General features: G+C 37.0%; 1 protein-coding gene across 1 annotated transcript in view; it reads right to left on the minus strand.

Moving 5' to 3' along the window:
- Positions 1 to 22,595, minus strand: part of IARS1 (isoleucyl-tRNA synthetase 1) — a 79,000-nt gene that overhangs the window by 48,069 nt on the left and 8,336 nt on the right. The window contains exons 5-9 of the mRNA XM_052645378.1: positions 20,332 to 20,414; positions 17,499 to 17,616; positions 11,015 to 11,162; positions 2,467 to 2,554; positions 2,153 to 2,213 (exon numbers count right to left, since the gene is read on the minus strand). Coding sequence (XP_052501338.1) covers positions 2,153 to 2,213; positions 2,467 to 2,554; positions 11,015 to 11,162; positions 17,499 to 17,616; positions 20,332 to 20,414 — 498 coding nt within the window. The remainder of the gene's footprint in view (positions 1 to 2,152; positions 2,214 to 2,466; positions 2,555 to 11,014; positions 11,163 to 17,498; positions 17,617 to 20,331; positions 20,415 to 22,595) is intronic.

Consider the following 22,595-nt stretch of genomic DNA (forward strand, 5'->3'; position numbering starts at 1 on the left):
CTTTGATAGTCACTTAAACTTGAAAGATGACTCTGAATTTTTAATTGCTCTAACCCAAATCATCTGGAAACATTTTTGGTGTGGTGTGATAGGTGCTTTTCAATAGTTTAAACTCGGAGAGATAATATGTGTATCCTCAGAATCAGATGTAAGAAGAGGGAATACAAAAGATCCTACTGTTTCTAACTGTAGACAAAGAAATGCTGCATTGCGTTCCTATTTCTCGAGTCCAGTTTAAGGTATTACCCCTGCTGAATCTTGGGGGGCAGGGTCTGAACTGGGTTAGCATTCACACAGAGAGCTATACTGTTGCACTTTACAGACAGCATCTATTCTCATAGCTCTGCTTAAAACTTCAGAACATGGGTATTTTACATATACACCAGATGATTTTTCTTTTAAGTCAAAGAATTTGCAGCATCATTCTAAAACTTACCAAATGTTCTAGAAATTTTATGAAGATAACTGAACACATATGTGTTATTCTTAAAAATCTTAAATCAGTATGAACTGAATGCATATTCCAGAGAGACTTGTGACTTCACCCAAAGTTCCTAACTATTGTGTCCATGTACATTTTCTGAAAGGGCTGAACTTTCCTTAGGGTCTCAATAGGGTCTTCCCAATAGGGTCTATAATACAGAAAGGTCACAGTGCAAGCGTTTTAAGACAAATAAAAACAAATATTAAAAAATAAGTTAAGATACAGAAGAATGGAGTAATGATATTTTTCAGAGGGAGAAATCAAAGAAACGTTTCCGAAAATGCTTTCCCCAGAGGGCATCTGAGTTTACTCTTGAAGAGTGTCAAGTTGATATGACAATAAAGAAAGGTGAAGGTTTTTTAAAAACAGGAGGAAAACAATAAAAAAAAAAAAAGGCAGGGACAGAGGAAAAGGATGGAAAAGTATGATGGAAGCAAAGGATATGTTTAAATCAACATTAGGAGATATGGTTAGGGAGCGGGACTGCCTTGTGTCAAGTGGAGAATGCCTAGTGAAACACCAGGTAAAGCATTCAGCAATCCGTTAGCAACAACATGCAATGAGGAAGAATGCCTTTAGTTAGGAAATAACAAATACGGGAAAACACTCAAGTGCACAGCAGCATAGACACAGGTGTTGCTGTGGACAAATGCCACCTGCATTAGTCAAACTCTTATTATCTCTACACTGAACCAGAACAGAGGTTAAGTAAATATTTTATCCCAGGCTGTGATGTAAGGTTTTGCTGGCTAATGCCACGTCCAGCTGAATATAATTTCCAATGTGTAAAACCAGGTCTGAGGGTGTTGCTCATTTCGCTCCAAGACCTATAAATAAGAACCAATACAAGAGGTCTCCCCTGGTGGCTCATATCTGCCAATGCAGGAGACACGGTTTTGATCTCTGGTCCACGAAGATTGCACAGGCCTCAGAGCAACTAAGCCACAACTACTGAGGCTGTGCTCTAGAGACCAGGAGTTGCAACTACTGAAGCCTGCACACCTAGGGCCTGTGCTTCTCAACAAGAGAGGCCAGTGTGCTCAAACTAGAGAGTGGCCCCAGCTCACCACAACTAGAAAAAAGCCCGTGCAGCAACGAAGACCCAGGAAAACCACAAATAAACAGATTAAGGAATCAACGGGAAATTCCTATTGTTTTCATTCTTTTGTTGTTGCTGAAGTTTACAACTACAGCCGTGGATTCTGTTAACAGAAAATGAAAAACCACATAAAACAGTTCTGTGACTCTGATGAAAATTAAGTTACTAAATGTCTGAGCTTAAAGAACTTACCTCATAAATTCCTTGAAATGAACTGTTACTTAACACACAGTTTTATTCTGAGTACTATTTTAAATTTGTAAAAACAAATCCCAAACAACACCTGACGTCAATGACTTTCCTGGGTGATAATAAGCAATACAAAATATACACATGCAAACATAACTGATTTCATACATAATTTGAGAAAACTATTTAAAATTTTATATAGTATTTTAATCATTAAAACAAGAAGGCAATATGAACAGAATTTAATTTTTTAAATATCTAAACAAAATTGTTTTGGATTCGGGCATGCTTATATAAACAATAAGACAACATGAATGTCACTCCAGTTATTAAACACATAGGTTGTGGAGAGTGCCTGTGGTAGAGGTCTCTAAGCTCACCTTTAAAAAATAGTCAAATAGGGGCCTGTATTTCTTGCCTTTGAGAGAGGCACCAGGAAATCTAGAAAAAAAGAGAAGCAAACTCACGATTAAAATCATCAAAGAAATGAGGCTGAAGCCACATCAAATTACCATTTCTTTCTGATTTCCTTGTTCCTAAGTCATTAGTGCTAGAACATGTGACTTGAATATATTTGATTAAACTTGAATAATATATATAACTCTTGGGCAATAAAGTATCTCACTTTTTAAAGCTAAAGACACAAACACCACACAGATGCACACATGTATACATCAATGATTTGTATATTCACCTTTCAATGATCTCATAGTCACTTTCTGATTTATAGAGGGCTGATAATCTGGCTTCCATTAAAATGCATAATTTTCCTCTGACAGCATCTATGAGAGTAAGGGAAAATGTGGACTTCAATGACATGCATTCATATTTTCTGAATAAAAAACAGAACACACGGTTCACCAACCAGAAAGTTGTATACAGGCAGATGAATGACGTGACTGAAATCTCAGGCAAAGGGCCTTCAAGGGTGTCATGTTCACTACACCATGGCCATGACCCAGAGGTGACACCAGCACACTTATACAGACAGAAATGCACTTGCCTACAGAAGTAGAAGTAGACACCACAGGTAGGTTCTATGGTGGAAAACAGCTCCTTCCTAGATAGCATTAGAAACCAACTGTTGATTCTTAGATTCTCCTAAGGCATAGCTAAATAAAGGTAAAAGTATCTGTTTTCTGACTATCAATCTTTTTCCATTCCTTTCTCAATATTATTCCTTGATAGTACAAGCTACTGTGAATCAAACTGTCTTATAAGATAAAATTTCTTTCTGGCCATGAGCTTTTCTTTCTTTCCTTAGCTTCTCCCTGCTCTCCATAAACTGCTGAAACCTGAAGATACCAATCTCTATGGGAAGGGCCTCATTAGACTATGATTAACATGGTAACAGAATATTTGAAAGGTACAAAGTTTTCAAGTTCTGGTACCAATTCTGTATTAATGATATATTTGTTGTTCAGTTGCTAAGTCATGTTCAACACTTTGCAACACCATGCTACAGTACACCAGGCTCCCCTGTTCTCCACTATCTTAGAGTTGGCTCAAATTCATGTCCACTGACAAACTTCCAAATTTGCTGGCATACTGAGTGCAGCACTTAAACAGCATCATCTTTTAGGATTTGAAATAGCTCAGCTGGAATTCATCACCTCCACTAGATTCTCCTAAGAATGTTCAAACTATCATACAGTTGCACTCATTTCATATGCTAGTAAGCTACTAGCTTTGTTTGTAGTGATGTGTCCTGAGGCCCATTTGACTTCACACTCCAGTATGTCTGGCTCTAGGTAAGACTATCTTGAGAGCCAGACATCTATAGTAGTAGTATCTGCATATCTGAGGTTGTTGATATTACTTCCAGCAATCTTGATTCCAGCCTGTAATTCATCCAGCCTTGCATCTTGCATGATGTACTCTGTGTGCTTATAAGTTAAATAAGCAGGGTGACAATTTACTGCCTTGTTCATACTCCTTCCCCAATTTTGAACCAGTCAGTTATTTTATGTTCAGTTCTAACTGTTGCTTCTCGACCCACATACAGGTTTCTCAGGAGAGAGGTATGGTCTGGTCCTCCCATGTCTTTAAGAATTGTCCAAAGTTTGTTGTAATCCACATAGTCAAAGGTTTTAGTGCAATCAAGGAAGCAGATGTTTTTCTGGAATTCCCTTGCTTTTTCTATGATCCAGTGAATGTTGGCAATTCAATCTCTGGTTCCTCTGCTTTTTCTAAACTCAGGTTTTACACCTGGAAGCTCTCAGTTCATACATTTCTGAAGCCTAGCTTGAAGGATTTTAAGCATAACCTTACTAGCATATGAAATGAGTGCAACGGTATGGTAGTTTGAACATTCCTTGGCATTGCCCTTCCTTGGGATTGAAATGAAAACTGACTTTTTCCAGTTCTGTGGCCGCTGCTGAGTTTTCCAAATTTGTTGACATTCTGTGTAGCACTTTAACACCATCATCGTTTAAGATTTTAAATAGCTCAGCTGGAATTCCATCATGTCAACTAACTCTGTTTGTAGTAATGCTTCCTTTTAAGGCCCACTTGACTTCACACTCCAGGATGAATGGCTCTAGGTGAGTGACCACACCATCGTGGTTATCTGGGTCATTAAGATCTTTTTTGTATAGTTCTTCTATGTATTCCTGCCACCTCATCTTAGTCTCTTCTGCTTCCATTATGTCCTACGTTCCCTTGATCTTTCCAGTTTTCTTGAAGAGATCTCTAGTCTTTCCCATTCCATTGTTTTCCTCTATTTCTCTGCACTGTTCATTTAAGAAGGCCTTCTTATCTTTCTGTACTATTCTCTCAAATTCTGCATTCAGTTGGCTACATCTTTGTTTCCCTTTCTCCCCTGTCTTTCACTTCTCTACTTTCCTTAGCCATTTGTAAAGGCTCCTCAGACAACCATTTTGCCTTCTTGCATTTCTTTTTCTTTGGATGGTTTTGGTCAGTGCCTCCTGTACCGTGTTACAGACCTCCATCCATTAGTTCTTTAGGCATTGTGTTTACCAGATCTAATCTCTTGAATCTAGTCATCACCTCCAGTGTATAATCAAATGAGATTTGATTTAGATCATCCATCAGTTGCTTATTGGTTTTCCCCTACAATTTAAAGCTGAATTTTGCAATAAGGAGTTCATAATCTGAGCCACAGGCAGCTCTAGGTCTTGTTTTTGTTGACTGTAGAGAGCTTCTCTATCTTCAGTTGGAAAGAATAAAATCAATCTGATTTTGGTGTAGACCATTTGTGATGTCCATGTGTAAAGTCGTCTCTTGGGTTGTTGGAATGGGGTGTTTGCTGTGACCAGCATGCTCTCCTGACAAAACTGCTAGCCTTTCCCCAGATATGTTTTGAATGCCAAGAGCAAACTTGCCTGATATTCCAAGTATCTCCTGACTTTCTGCTTTTGCATTCCAATACCCAATAACGAAAAGGACACCTTTATTTTTTTTTCAGTGTTAGTTCTATAAGATGTTGTAGGTCTTCATACAACCAGTCAACTTCAACTTCTTTGGCATCAGTTGTTGGGGCACAGATTTGGATTACTGTGATATTGAATGGCTTGTCTTGGAAAGGAAATGAGATCATTCTGTCATTTTTGACAGTGCATCCAAGTACTGCATTTTGGATTCTTTTGTTGACTATGAGAGCTACTCCATTTCTTTTAAGGGATTCTTGCCCACAGCAGTAGATATAATGGTCATCTGAATTACAGTCTCCCATTCCTGTTCATTTCAGTTTACTGATAGTAAGAAATACAAATTTAAGAACTGTCTTAGTCTCTGTTCTGGCACGGGTGCCTGCTCAGTCACTTCAGCTGTGTTAGACTCTTCGCGACCCTGAAGACAGTAGCCCACCAGGCCCTTCTGTTCATGGGCTTCTCCAGGCAAGAATACTGGAATGGGTTGCCGTTTTCTCCTCGAGGGGATCTTCCGAACCCACAGATCAAACTCATGTCTGCCAGGAACTCTTCCATTGCAGGTGGGTTCTTCACCTACCGAGCCACCTATTCTGGGAGAGCTCTTAAATCTCTTGGAATTTCTTAAGTGATGGGAGCCATAAATGTGTCTTTTGTTGATAACAAAACATGCTGAGGGTAGTACACCCCAGTTCTGGAGACAAAAACTTGAGACCCTTCCAGATCTCTCTATGCATGTCACTTGGCCGCTTGAATGTATCCTTTACAATCCCCTTTTATACTTAACTGGTAATCTCAAGAGTACAATGTTCTCTGAGTTCTGTGACTTACTCTTCGGACCCAAGGAGGAGGTAATGGGTTGGTTAGAAACCCAGGTGACAACCAGAACTCACGACTGACATCTGAAGTGTGGGTGCAGTAGCAGAGGGCTGTCTTATAGGACTAAGCTCATAAACTGCGGTATCTGACTCTTCTCCAGACAGCTAGTGCTTAAATTGATTTAACTGTTTGGCAGTGTTGAGAAAACACATATTAGAGATTCCTAATAGCAATGATAGCAATGATATGCCACTTCGTTGAATCTCAGGTTCCTGCGCTGCTGAGTAAAAGTATAATAATCTGAAAATTATAAGAAATTTTTATTTTTCATCTCTCTGTATAATGTTAATTTTTTTGTGTTAATTTCAACTTGTTAATTTTTTAATCAGAAAAACGCTCAAGGTTGTTTTTCCAATTATGTCTAATAGTTTTTCAAAAACGTTATTTTTATTCCAAAAACAAATGTAATTTTTTTTTTCTTTTTTAACCATTGTGTCAAAAAGGATAAAAAGCTAGGAATAAATCTACGTAAGGATGTAAAACACCTTTACTCCAAAGATTATTTAACTGATGAAAGAAATCAAAGGTAACACAAACAGATGGAAAAATATACATTCTGGGACTAGAAGGATCAGTGTGATCAAAATGATTATACTACCCAAAGTAATCTACAGATTCAATGCAATCCCTATCAAATTACTAACAGTATTTTATCAGATCAAAAAAATTTAAGATTTGTATGTAAACAGAAAAGATCTCAAATAACCAAGCAATCTCAAAAAATGGAGCTGGAGGAATCAGGCTCACTGACTTCAAACTCTACTATAAAGCTACAGCAATCAAAACAGTATGGTACTGTTATCCTCTATTTATTTTAGAGTAGGGAAATGATGTTAGACAAAAAGCAAATTTGAGAGATTTTCTCATTTGAGTTCAAAATGAGTTCAACAAGTAGCAGTTCAAAAAGCAGCAGAGACAACTTACAACCTCAACAACAAATTTGGCCCAGGAACTGCTAATGAACGTACAGTGCAGTGGTTGTTCAAGAAGTTTTGCAAAGGAGACAAGAGCTTTGAAGATTAGGAGCATAGTGGCCAATCATCGGAAGTTGACAATGACCGACTGAGAGCAATCATCAAAGCTGACCCTCTTACAACTACATGAGAAGCTGTCCAAGAATTCAAAGTTGACCATTCTATGGTCATTCAGCATTTGAAGCAAATCAGAAAAGAGAAAAAGCTCAATCAGTGGGTGCCTCATGAGCTGACGGCAAATAAAATAAAATGTCATTCTGAAGGTCCCTCTGCCCAAGAAAGAGTCAAATTATTTCCAGTTTTAGAAATATACTGGAAGCTAACTGGCTTTGTTGTGCTGTTTGAAACTCATTAGCAGATTCTCCTTTCAAAATATATCTTGGTATATAACAACATACCTATGTACGCACCACTAGACAATTATTTCTTAGAGGCTTTCTTGGTTTCTAAGAAATTTTATTAATGGGCAAATTTCTCTGGGGTTATTAGCACATACAAGTGATTATGATATACCTAAGTACAGATTCCCAAACAATAAATTGTAAGACATGTGACCAGAGAGTTCATGCTACCTCCCAGTCCCAACAACTTTACTGATTCTAGTAAATATTTATTTCTTATATAACATGCAGTATGTTAATTAAGTTATAATTTTAAATTAGCCCTGATTACTAATATGGACTTCCCTGGTGGCTCAGACGGTAAAGCGTCTGTCTACAATGCGGGAGACCTGGGTTCCATCCCTGGGTAGGAAAGATCTGCTGGAGAAGGAAATGGCAATCCACTCCAGTACTATTGCCTGGAAATCCCATGGACAGAGGAGCCTGGTAGGCTACAGTCCATGGGGTTGCAAAGAGTCGGACAAGACTAAGCTACTTCACTTTCCTTTCACTTTGATTACTAACAGTGATGTCTGTTTAAAAATCAAAGTATATTTTTTAAACTGTAACATATTTAGGCATGACAAGTAAAAAAAATTTTAGACGTTATCTAACATTGTATTTAACTCAGTTTTCTTAATGAATTAACTGTGTGCTGTTTCTAGTGTGACCCATCTACTGTCTATTTATTTATTGAATACTTATCTTGTTCCAGATAATGGGGTATAAGGGCATAGCCGTAAACAATACCCATCCATTTGCTAATAACAACATCCTTGGGAATTCCGGGGCAGTACAGTGATTAGGACACAGTGCTTCCACTGCTAGGGCCCAGGTTTGATCCTTGGGTCTGGGATCATGTAAGCCATGTGGCAGGGCCAAAAAACAAACAAACAAAAAACCTCAACTGTATTCTGATAATCTCTCTCTGTAGCTAAATGAAGTTACTCTAATAAATACCTTTTAGAGGGAATATACCTCAATATAACAAAGGCCATATATGAGAAGTCCACAGCTAACATCATATTTATGGGGAAAAAGCTAGTGTTTCCTCTAATATCAACAAGATAAAGACACCCACTAGGAAAAACAAATAAAAGAAATCCACATTGGAAACGAACAGGTAAAGCTCACTATTTTCAGATGACATGATAGTACATATATAAAACCCAAGATTCTGTCAAAAACTTAGAACTAAAAAATAAATGCAGTAAAGTTGTAGGATACAAAATCAACATACTGAAATTCACTGCATTTCTACACACCAATAATGAACTATCATAAAGAGAGAAAATAACTGCATTTACAATTGTGTCACAAAAAATAAAATACCTAGGAATAAGCTAAAGAGTAAATGAAAGACCAAGACACTGACAAGTTTAAAAGTTTAAGACACTGATGAAAGAAATTGAAGACACAAGTAAATGGAAAAGAACTCCGTGTTCAGGGACTCAAAGAATTAACAGTGTTAAAATGTCCATACTACTCAAATAGTTCTAGATTCAGTGCAATTCCTGTCAATATTTCAATGGCGTTTTTCACAGAAATAGAGCCAACATTCTTAAAATCTTGTATCGACCCACAAAAGATCCTGAAAAGTCCATTCACTCTTAAGAAGAACAAAGCTGAAGGCAGAACACTTATTTATTTCAACCTATTTGACAAAGCTCCAGTAATCACAACAGTATGGAACAAAACAGAGAGTCCAGAAATAAACTCACACATATATATACACAATTTATTTACAACAAAGGAGCCAAGAATACACAATAGGGAAAGGAGAGTCTCTTCAATAAATAGTGTTGGGAGAACTAGGTCACTCTCTCATACCACATACAGAAATTAGCACAAATGAATTAAAGACTTGGCCATAAGACCTGAAACCCTAAAATTCCTAGATGAAAACATAGCTGACTGGACTCCCCTGGTGGTCCAATGGTAAAGACTCTGCACTTTCACTGCAGGGGGCATGGGTCTGATCACTGTTCCTAGTTGGGGAAGTTTCACATGCTGCTCAATGTGGGGGAAAAAACCAAATCCCCACAAAACATATTTGATAAACTCCCTGACGTTGGTCTTGACAATGTTTTTGTTTGTTTTTGACCTGACAACAAAAGAAATCAAAAGCAAAAAAAAAAAAAAAAGTGGGACTACATCACACTATAGCTTCTGCATAGCAAAAGTAATCAACAAAATGAAAAGGCAACCATGCAAGAAAATATCTGTATATCAAATATCTGATAAGGGGCTAACATCAAAAATATATAAAGAACTCACACAATGCAACAGCGAATGAATAAATAAATGGGTAGAAGATCTGAATAGATATTTTTCCAAAGAAGACATACAGATATCCAACAGGTACATGAAAAGATGCTCAATATCACAAGTCATCGTGGATACGCAAATCAAAACCCTAATAAGTATCACCTCATACCTGATGGAATGCTGTATTCACAACAGACAAGTGTCGGCAAGGATATGGAGAAGACAGAACCTTTGTACACTGCTGATGGGAATGTAAATTGATGTAGCCACTATGGAAAATAGTATGGCAGTTACTCAACAAAGTTAAAAATACATGTGATCCAGTCATTTTATTTTTGGGTATTTATACAAAGAAAATGAAAACACTAACTTGCAAAGATATCTGCAACCCATGTTCAGTCATGTTCACTGTAGCATTATTTACAATAACCAAGTTTTAGAAACAACCTGTGTCCATCAGTGGATGGATGGATGAAGAAAATCTGGTATGTATATATACAATGAAAAGCTATTTGGCTCTAAGAAAGAATTAAATTTTGCTGTTTAAAACATCATGGATAGATCTTAAGGCCATGAGGCTAAGTGAAAGAAGTCAAAAGAGGACACTTATCATCTCACTTTTATGTAGAATAAAAACAAAATCAAAACAACAAAAATAAACCTCATGGATACAGATAACAGACTGGTGGTTACCAGAGGCAGGATATGAGGAAGAGGGGGTGACAAAATGAGTAAAGGCAGTCAAAAGGTATAAACTTCCAATTATAAAATAAGGCATGGGGATAAAATTTATAGCATGGCAACCATAGTTAATAATACTATATCGCATACTTGAAAGTTACTGAGAGAGCAGATTTTAAAAGGTCTCACCACAAGAAAACAAGTCTGTAAGCATGTATGGTGATGGACGTTAACTAGACTTACTATGATGTTTGTTACCCAATGTATACAAACATCTAATTACTTTGCTGTAAACTTGAAACTAATATGTGCTAAGTTGTTTCAGTTGTGTCCGAGTCTTTGCAACCCTATGACAGTAGCCTGCCAGGCTCCTCTGTCCATAGCATTCTCCACGCAAGAATACTGGAGTGGGTTGTCATTTCCTCCTCCAGGGAATCTTCCTGACCTAAGGATCAAACCCAAGTCTCTTGCCTCTCCTGCACTGGTAGGCAGGTTCTTTACCTGGCAGGGGTGTTGCTTACCACTAGTGCAACCTGGGAAGTCTGAAAACTAACATAATGTGTATCAACTACACTTCAAGTTTTAAAAATAAAAAAGGAGGGAAATGTCAGCTTTCACTCATTAAAATTATTTTATTCATATCAATCATAAAGAACAAGGTTGACACTTACCTTTAATCTTCACATATTGCAAGTCGGGATTAACACACAGGGCAAGGTTACTAGGAAGAGTCCACGGAGTAGTTGTCCAGGCAACCAAAGAAATATTTTCATCTTCCTCCAAAGGGAAAGTTACAAATATTGAAGGATCTTGAACATCCTGAAATCAAATGAGATAAAATATTCTTTTATAAAATTCATAATAGTAGACTTGCAAGAAAAAGGAACTGATCCTAAAGAATACAATAATTTGATTTCCAGAAAAAAATCTCCCATATTTGTAAGAAGAAAATACAAAGCAAGAAATTCCAAATACATTTTTATATAAAGAAATGCTTTAATAATTACCTTAGTAGACACAACTAAAATATTTAAAGTTTATCAAGAGGGATACATAATGGAGATTTCACTATTACAATGATCTATTTTATAAAGTCCATAAAGAGTTAGGTCAATAAAACAACTATTTTGGAAAACAGTTATTATTTATTCAAAAATACATTAATAAAAATTTCACTGAAGGGTATATGAGAATTGTGTTTTCAACTTTTCAGGAAATCTGAAATTATGTCAAAAATAATCTTTAGTACACAATTAGAGCACGACCAAAGCAAAAAAAAAAGAAAAAAAGAAAATACTAAATGTTGGCAAGGATGCAGTGTAATCTAACAGTCTACTGGAGGTATAAATCAGTATAACCCCTTTGGAAAAGTCTTTAAGAGTGGGAGACAATGAACCATGGTCCTTGAGTCAAATCTGGCCATTACCAGTTTTTGTATAGCCTAAGAGCTAAGAATGGTTTTGACAGGAGGACAGACCATGTGGCTTACAAAGTCTAAAATAATTACTATCTGGCCCTTTACACAGTTTGCCAACTCTAGTACTAGAGCTAAATGTAAATATATCTTATGACACAATAATTCCACTCCTGGGAATGTAAGCAACAGAAATGTCTATATATACTCCCCAAAACTCAAGTTCTAGAATATTCATTAACACCCAATAACTAGATATTACCCAAATGGCAATCAACATTAGAAGGGATAGGGACTTCTCTGGTGGTCCAGTGGCTAAGACTCTGTCATGCAAAGCCAGGGAAGCACGTTCAATCCCTGGTCAGAAACTAAGATCCGACACGTCATGGAACAGCTAAGCCCACTTGGCAACTACTGAAGCCCATGTGCCACAACTAGGTAGTCTGTGAGCCTCAAAAAAAGATCTCACGTGCCACAACTAAGACCTGACACAGCCAAATAAATAAATAAATTTAACCATTAGAATAGATAAGTTAAATACTTGGCAGTAACTAAAATGATCTACAATTACACACAACATGATGACTTCAGAAACACAATCTTGAGCAAGAGAAGTCAGACAAAAAAGAACAAACTGTACTACTGTATTTATATTTCGTAGAGAATCAGTGAACAATGAGGCTGGAATGAGGACAGTAGTAACTATAAAGGAGTAGGGTGATACACATTAAACTAAAAGGCCCATGAGAAGGGAGAGCTCTTGATGGATTAATTGATAAGGCTGCTTTTGTTTTTTATCAGGGTGTTGGCTTCAAATATACATTCATTCTGCACAAGTAGATGAAACAGAGCAAGGAAATGGAAGAGCAAAAAAAAATGCTGTCTTATTACGTCAGGAAATAGGTACAAAGGTGTAAAAATATTAATTATATATATATTATATATATAGTAATGAACATAGAAAACTTAAAAAATAAAAAAAGCCACTGAAGGGAAACCTAAAATAAAACATTAATAGTGATTTCCTTTGGGTACTGGGATTATAATTTTCTCCTTCTTCTTAATATCTTCTATGGTTTCTAAATTTTCCACAATGAGCATAAGCTTCATAAATAATCACATCAACTAGACTTCTAGAAACTAACAATTAAGACAATATAAAAAACAAGTATTTTTATATACCATCATTTAGTTTGCGTGTGTATGCTCAATTATCTTTTGGAAAAGTTTGGAAGGATTTTCTTCGTTAACTCAATTTACTTCCCTACAGCTTGCTCTTTCCCAATAAGAAAATGTTTCTATTTACTTATAGATGAGTATAAACTTTGAAAACTCTAGGACCAAACTACTATAGGAAACTAACATGTAAAAATTTGGTTACCAAAGAAAATTCCAACACAGGACACAAGGATTTGTATTACAAAATGTTTGAAACAACACTGTTACCATTTGAAGAAAAACACCCCTAGCCCTCTGAACAATTCAAATATCTATCAAAAGAATGAATAGATAAATTGTAACCTATTTGTTATAAGAAAGGATTCAGGAGATGTAAGAGATGGGAGTTTGATCCCTGAGTCCGATTTCTGGGTTCATAAGATTCCCTGGAGGAGGAAATGGCAAACTACTCCAGTATTCTCGCCTGAAAAATTCTAGACGGAGGAGCCTGCTGGGCTACATTCCATGGGGTCACAGAGTTGGAAATGAATGAACACACACACATGCAGCAGGGGTCCCCAACCTCTGGGATCTAATCCCTGATGGTCTGAGGTGGAGGTGATGTAATCAGTTCAGTTCAGTTCAGTCGCTCAGTCAGATCCAACTCTCTGCAACCCCATGGACTGAAGCATACCAGGCTTCCCTGTCCATCACCAACTCCCGGAGCCTACTCAAACTCATGCCTATCGCATCGGTGATGCCATCCAACCATATCATCCTCTGTCATCCCTTTCTCCTCCTGCCTTCAGTCTTTCCCAGCACCAGGGTCTTTTCAAATGAGTCAGTTCTTCGCACCAGGTGGCCAAAGTATTGTAGCTTGAGCTTCAGCATCAGTCCTTCCAATGAATATTCAGGACTGATTTCCTTTAGGATGGACTGATTTGATCTCCTTGCAGCCCAAGAGACTCTCAAGAATCTTCAACATCACAGTTTAAAAGCATCAATTCTTCAGTGCTCAGCTTTCTTTATAGTCCAACTGTCACATCCATACATGACCACTGGAAAAACCATAGCCTTGACTCGATGGATCTTTATTGGTAAAGTAACGTCTCTGCATTTTAATATGCTATCTAGGTTGGTCATAGCTTTTCTTCCAAGGAGCAAGCATCTTTTAATTTCATGGCTGCAGTCACCATCTGCAGTGATTTTGGAGCCCCCAAAACATAAAGTTAGCCACTGTTTCCATTGTTTCTCCAATTATTTGCCATAAAGTGATGGGACCGGATGCCATGATCTTAGTTTTTTGAATGCTGAGTTTTAAGCCAACTTTTTCACTCTTCTCTTTCACTTTCATCAAAAGGCTCTTTAGTTCTTCTTCACTTTCTGCCCTAAGGGTGGTATCATCTGCATATCTGAGGTTATTGATATTTCCCCTGGCTATCTTGATTCCAGTTTGTTGGTCATCCAGCCTGGCATTTTGCATGATGTACTCTGCATATAAGTTAAATAAGCTAAAAACTAAAGGTGATGTAATAATAACAGAAATAATGTGTACAATAAATGTAATGTGCTTGAATCATCCCCAAACCATCCCCTTACTTGGTCTGTGGAAAAACCATCTTCCAAAAAACCAGTCCCTGGCTCCCAAAAGGCTGGGGATCACTGCTATGTTGTTGCTCATTCGATAACCTGTTTCTGACTCTTTGTGATCCCATGGACTACAGCACATCAGGCCTCCGTGCCCACTCTATCTATTACAGTTTGCCCAAGTTCACGGCCATTGAGTCAGTGATACTATCCAACCATCTCATCCACTGCTAAACAGCAGTTAAAATTAAACTTAAAGCTACATGTATAAATGAGAAGAAATTTTAAAACATAATATTTATTTTAAAATGCAAGGTTCAGAAGAATAATGGATGATACTCAGAAATATATATAAAAACAGTATATACTATTAATGAATACTTATGTATACAGTAAAAGTATAAAAATAAGCATAATTAAGAAATACCAAATTCAGCATAGTGGTTACCTATCAGGATGTAAAGAAAGAAACGGAAAAGAGAAAGGTGGTGTAAATAAATAAACTGTGGTATATTTACCTACACGGTAATTAGAACAAAAGATCCATAACTCTATAAAACATGGATGACTATCACAAGCAATCTGAGTAAGAAAAGCCAGAAAGAAAAGAAGACATAGTATTATCTTCCCATTTCTTCAAAGTACAGAACCAGACAAAACTAATCAACTGTTATCTGTGATATTTGATGTATTTGAAAAAAATAGATGCATTTAGTGAAACCAATTTTATTAATCCTTTTGGCCATGGCACACGGTTTGCAGGATCTTCATTGCAAAAACAGGGACAACACCTGTGCCCTCGGCAGTGAAAGCTCAGAGTCCTAGCCACTGGATCACCAGGGAATTCCCCAATGCAACCCATTACTTGGTATGCTTAAGATCTGTGCATGTCCAAATTAAAAAAAAAAATACTGACCTCTATTATATACGGTCAAAGCAAAAACAAACACAGAAACAAGGTACTTATATCTATAAAATGCAGAGGACAGAGAAAATGTTAAATCAGATTATGAAGTTGTAATCATTAAAATTCAGATCATGGGAAACTCTACAAAGCAAAACCTGTTACCCAAACAATGATTTCCAAAGGTGGGGGGTGGGCGGGGGCGAGGGAAGCAAAAGAAGAACACACACACACAAAAAATGGAGACCTACACGTTAAAAAAGATCTAAGAGACAACTATTACTGAGTATGAACTTTCCTTAGGTCTGGATTAAAAAACAAACAACTAGAAATAACCTTAGGGGAAAAAGATGCTATTTATGAGATAAACAGAAATGTGAACACTGATGATATCCAGCAGTTAAACAATTACAGAATATTTAACATTAAGAATATTAAAAATGATTCATGATGACTTTTTAAGGTGTGACAATAGTACTGTGGTAATGTTAAAGAAAGATTAATTTATTAAAGGTACATAATGGATTACTTATCAATAAAATGACATGTCTATTATTTGCTTTTGAAAAAGCATCTGGGAGAAATAAGTGAAGTGTGTAGATGGGGCAGGACTGGCTATAGAGACTGTTGGGGATACATGAAAGGCACAGGCGAGTTAGCTAATTATTGTCTACTTTTGTGCATGCTTGAAATTCTTTACTTTAAAGTGTTTTTAAGAAGGAAGAAAACACAGCAATATAATCAGATCTGACAAAGTTTAAGCCTTTGGTACTCAACAGTTATTATATTAATCGCCACATTTTTATGTGCTTAATATACTTTATTAAAAAACTACAATAACAGGAGTCCCTATAAACAACCCAATGAGATGTTGAAAGCATTCTCCAAGATGGAAAATACATCTGAAGTGCAAGTTTTAATAATTTCCAAACCTAAGCCATGAAATAAGAATTCTAAACAGATTTAAGTCCTCTAAGAACAGAGGGTTAAATAATATCAGAAATAAAACCACCATTTGAATACAAACACATGAGAACAGATACTTCTTATTTCTAAAGACTTACAGTCTTTACTATCTCTCTGGATAAGGTAAAGCAGTACACTGAGTCCCTTGGACTGCAAGGAGATCAAACCAGTCAATCCTAAAGGAAATCAATCCTGAATATTCACTTGAAGGACTGATGCTGAAGCTGAAGCTCCAATACTTTGGTCACCTGATACAAAGAGCTGACTCAGCAGAAAAGACCCTGATGCTGGGAAAGATTGAAGGTAGGAGGAGCAGGGGACGACAGAGAACAAGATGGCTGGATGGCATCACTGACTCAATGGACATGAGTTTGAGCAAGCTCTGGGAAATGGTGAAGGACACGGAAACCTGGCATGCTGTAGTCCTTGGTGTCGCAAAGAGCTGGACACAACTGAATGACTGAATAAAGAACACTGTGTAAATATCAGACATGTTGAAATTCTTATACCAAAGACAGCAAGTCATTTCACTCATCAAAGAAAAGATCATAACACATCACTAACTGCAAATCAGATTTTCTTCCAAATACTTTTAACAAGTAAATGATATTACAAGGTCTGAGACGAGGCATAAAATAATGCTAAGCAATAAGCCTTATGAAACAGTGACTTGAGGAAAATAGAGCAGAGCTGGACTTATTAAACAAAGAGAGGCATAAAAATATGGTTAAAATAAGGAAAATCTATCAATCAAAATCTATCTATTAAGACCAGCTGAGGGCTTCCCCAGTGGCTCAGTTCGTAAAAAACTGCCTGCCAACGCAGGAGAAGCAAGAGATATGGGTTTGATCCCTAAGTGGGAAGATCCCCTGGAGAAGGAAATGGAAACCCACTCCAATATTTTTGCCTGGAAAATTCCATGAACAGAGGAGCCTGGCGGGCCACAGTCCATGAGGTCGCAAAGAGTAAGACAAAACTAACAGCACACGTGCACACATCGCATTAAAATACATCATTTACATCTCTCCCCAGGCTTAACATTCCACACTGGGACTAGGTTACCATGATCATCACAACCATTTAACTTCTGATTACATAACTTAATGTCCAATGCCATCTCACATACCTTGTAATTCTGGTGAGATTCAAAGTTGGAGAGTGGAGTATTGCATGCAGTGGAAAAGGGCATGACTTTCACACCTCTATAAACAAGCCCTTTATCATAGAGTTGTTTGAAGATCCACCTGGCAAGTAAAGAGAAAGAATTTTTCAAAATCTACATCAAAAAAACCCTGTTTTCCCAAATACAAACATTTATGCCAGTCTAGTTTCCATTTGCAGAGTATCGGACAGGCAAAGACATAGAAACACATGTCTCTCAACTGGTGAATAGCTGGTAAACTATAACAGATCAGTATAATGAGATTTTATGTAGACATTAAACCTGGAGAGGGAAATAATAATCCACTCCTGTATTCTTGCCTGGTGAATCCCATGGATATAGGAGCCTGGCAGGCTACAATCAATGGGGTTGCAAAGAGTCAGACACCACTTAGCGACTAAACAACAACAACGTAGACATTAAAAGTGCTAGTATCTGTTGACACAGAAAGATGCTCATGACTTGATGTTGACCGAGAAAAGCAATTGACACCATATTGTACAATGAGGTACCAATTATGTAAAACTATACATATCAGTATACATATTTATATTTTTAGAGATGCTAAAAAAAAATAGGTTTCCACCAATGTATTAACTTACAGTTGGGATTTTAGGTTTTTTTGTTTTTCTTCATACTTTTCTGGTGTATTGTTTATAAATTTCACTATAATGGACAGTTTTACAAAGGCTTAAGTAGAAATAATTGGGATTAGAATCAGATATCTTTCCTATAGTCAGTCAAGAATGTTTATTAAACACTTAAACATGTTGCATTATGCTAAGTGCACCAAGACACTGCACAACAGTCATCCCAGGTTCTCCTGTGGTGACCAGTCACCTTTCCCAGACGGATACAAGAATCCATTTGGTGGGAATCCTTACTTAATTCTGCCTTTATTAACCCACTTTTGTAGTTTGAGTCCTAAGTACTCAGAACAATAAATGAATTAAATTCTCTCCCATATGCTAAAATACATTTTTGTGAAAAAACTGCACAAATTTTCATGGTAATCCTTGACTTTGAATAAAGTCTGAAAGCCTGGTGTCTTGTAGCAAATTTCCCAAGTTTAAACTTTAAATTAAATTATATATTCTGACTCAAGTACATTCACAGGAGACCAGAGGAACTGTCAGATTTGATATCATTAAGATCCAGATTCAAACCGAAGAGCCATATAACTCGCTGAGTGATCTCAGACAAATCACAATCACTTGACTTTACCTCCAACAGGGTCTAACCCCAATTCACAAGACTTTCTGAATCATCTGGAAAAACTGATATGGAAGTACTTTATATATACTCAAAAGTACCAACTCAATCTAAATTATCATTAATGTTATCATTTTAAATGTATCACCTATTATTATTTTTATATTCACACTAGGTTTATGTGCCTTATTTATATGCCAACACGTTCCTCAGGAATAACTAACATTCTAATACTAAGAGGCTTTGAATGATTTTCCCCTGACTGAAATATGTTTTAATGGAAATAAAGAGCATGATGTAAAGCTGCGGCAGCACTAGCAGTGTGGTAGCACTAGCCACACGTGCTCATTTAAATTTATTAAAATTAGAAACTCAGTTTCTCAGTCATACTAACCACATTTAAGTGCTAAAAACTTAAATGCTGATCTAGAGCATAAAGAATACCTTCTTTCTCAGATATTTAACAGAAACCCTGCACTAGTCATGAGAACTCCAGCTAGTCAGTGAAACAGGAAGAAAGCTCCTGTCCAAAGTCCTTGCCTTGTCAGAGTATTTAATCAACTTCCACCCTTGGATATATGGGTCTGGAGATGCACTCACAGGGGTACATTAGAGTCAGAGGGTCTGAGAACTGCCCTAGATATCTAGCTCCTCAAAGGACATGCGCCAAGCATTTGCAACAGATCTTGACTAATAGAAATGTAATCAGGAAGACAGGAAGAAGCACAAGCACTTCAGTGCAGGGCCAAAAAAAGAGAATCCTACAAAAGATCTCTGCAACTCACCTGTAATTATACATAACTTAACAAAAGTACGACTTCCTCAAGGTCTGAGTTATGTACACAGGGCATTTTGTAGCCATAATAATTGTTTGCCAACTAATGATATGTAATGATTCTCAGACTACTGTAGGAAGCTCAAGTTAAATTACCTATCAAAACTGGCATTGCAACAATTCTATTTACAGTTAAAGGAAACAAAATTAATTTTGAATCTGTTAGGAAACAATGACTGCATATATAATTTTTCTCAGTAAAAAATTCAAGTACACATCAAAAATTCAAGTATCATTAATACCTTCTTAGAATCTAAAATATACTGAATTCAAAAATAAATTTAGGGGTAAAAGGAATGAACAGTACTATAGAATTTCAGGGAATATAAATACTCTGTATGATATCACAATTATGGAAGTATGTCATCACATTATCTGTCCAAATCCAAAGAATGTACAAGAAAAGGGAACCCTAATGGAAACTCTGGACTTCAGTTGATTGTGACCTGTGAATACAGGTTCATAAATTGTAACAAATGTACCACTCTGGTGGGGGATGTTGATAATAGAGGAGGCTCTGTATGTGTGGAGGCACAAAGTATGTGGGAAATGTCTATATCTTCCTCTTTTTATCTTTTTAGAGCATTTTTAGGTTCACAGCAAAATTAAGTCTTTAAAAAACAAAGAAAAAACAAATCAATTCCCAAAGATTTCAGGTAACTATGAAACAAGCTGATTCATACTAGAGCATCTCTCTACTAACTAATACAATAACACAGTTACTATATTTATACCATCAAATAAACTTACCAGACAGATTCCATGAATTGTGGATACAGAGTTTTGTAGTCATTGTCAAAGTCAATCCATCGGCCAAGTCTGGTAATAGTAGACTTAAAACGTGAATATTAAAAAAATAGGAATATTAGAGTTTTTAGACAACATGTTACTACATAGCAATTATCATCATTTATATATGATGATTCTGGAAGAACAATCAATGGTTCAAGTAAATCTATATTGTAAACAACACATAAAAGTCTACCAAAGCTACCAAATGTCAAACACTGCAGATCTAACTGTTGCTGGCATGAATCATAAATGGTTGCTAAAATTAATGAGTCATAGTATGATAAGAGGAGAAGGCAATGGCAACCCACTCCAGTAACTCTTGCCTGGAAAATCCTATGGACGGAGGAGCCTGGCAGGCTGCAGTCCATGGGGTCGCTAAGAGTCAGGCACGACTGAGCGACTTCACTTTCACTTTTCACTTTCATGCATTGGAGAAGGAAATGGCAACCCACCCCAGTGTTCTTGCCTGCAGAATCCCAGGGACAGGGGAGCCTGGTGGGCTGCCGTCTATGGGGTCACACAGAGTCGGACATGACTGAAGCGACTTAGCAGTAGCAGTATGATAAGAAACAGGGTGCTTACTAATTACAAAGGAAAACCTGAAACTTGACAATGGAGAAACTTCACAGAATCGCCTTAGTGAACATTAACAATGCCAATGAGACATATCATCACTGCGTGCCTTCTGGTATGACAGACTAAGAGGGCTTGATGTTACTTCTTAGGCATTTTTGCCAAAAAAGTATAACCTAAACTGAATCATGAGGAAATAACAGACATTGAGGGAATTTCTGTATTCTTTAAAAGTGACAAGGTCATGAAGACAAAAGATTGAAGGAATGTTCCAGATTGAAGGAGACTGCAGAGATACAACAATTAAATGAAATCTGTATTCCTAGACTGGATCTTGCATCAGAAGTAAGAATTAGCAGACAACTGGTTAAATCTGAATAGGTGTATAATATTATATCAATGTTAATTTCCTGATTTTGATAATTATACCATAGTCATTAAAGGTGTTAGCTTTTGGGAAGTGGGTGATTGGTATGCTGCTGCTGCTGCTAAGTCGCTTGTAGTGTCTGACTTTGTGCGACCCCATAGACGGCAGCCCACCAGGCTCCGCCATCCCTGGGATTCTCCAGGCAAGAACACTAGAGTGGGTTGCCATTTCCTTCTCCAATGCATGAAAGTGAAAAGTCAAAGTGAAGTCACTCAGTCGTGTCTGAGTCTTTGCGACTCCATGGACTGCAGCCTACCAGGCTCCTCTGTCCATGGGATTTTCCAGGTAAGAGTACTGGAGTGGGGTGCCATTGCCTTCTCTGGGGTGATTGGTATAGATGCTCTTTATACTATTTTTTGGGGGAAAAAGGAAGCCCACATGTATATTACAATCATCCGGACTTTTTCCTATTAGTGACCAGGCAATAAAGGTAGATTCAGGAAAGTTAGGTTAGGAGAAAATTAAGGAGCTTTGATTTTTAGGTTGGTGAAATAAAATTTCATTAAACAATAAAAATAAGTTTCGAGCAGAAAGAGTACAATAGTCTTGAGAGAAATAACTTGGCAAGGTAAGTGGAAAGAACATGAGCAAGAGACCAATTATTAGATTGTTATAGAAATGAAGATAATGGTGGCTGAAAGACGAGGCTGTAGGAATGAAAAGAAATGTCTAGATAAGAGATATTAAGAAAGGTTTGCTCGAATTTGACATTTGAACAGGTCATGATGACTAAAATTTGAAGTCTAGAAGACTGATACCACTGGCAGGAACAGCAAATTTGAAAAAGTGGTAAGATCATGAATATGGGAAAAAATAAAAGCCAGACATGTTTTTGAATTGTACAGGTATCTGTACAGTTGTACAACAATCTGAGAGGCAGGGAGGAAAGGGGAAGTTGAAGACCTTTGTTTCTAAGCCCATCAGAATTAAGAGAAGACAACACTCTGCCAGACTTGACAGTTATACTTAAACGTATCAGCTGTGGGAGGTCTATGACTAGAAAAGCAGTGAGCAAGATGGGCATCAAGCTAATATAAGGAGTTCAAATGTGAATGATTTTTAACATCTGAATTTTAAAATTGCAACATTCAAGTTAATCTGTTTGCTAGGACAGCATGATTCCTGTCATACACTGTGGGTAGGTAGGAGATTAAATCTGGAAGATCAGGAACATAGAAATCAGAAAAGAAAGGGCTCAGCTTAACAGTTTAGGTAATGAAAT

This window comes from Budorcas taxicolor, chromosome 8 (assembly GCF_023091745.1).
Source record: "Budorcas taxicolor isolate Tak-1 chromosome 8, Takin1.1, whole genome shotgun sequence".
Lineage (NCBI taxonomy): Eukaryota > Metazoa > Chordata > Mammalia > Artiodactyla > Bovidae > Budorcas > Budorcas taxicolor.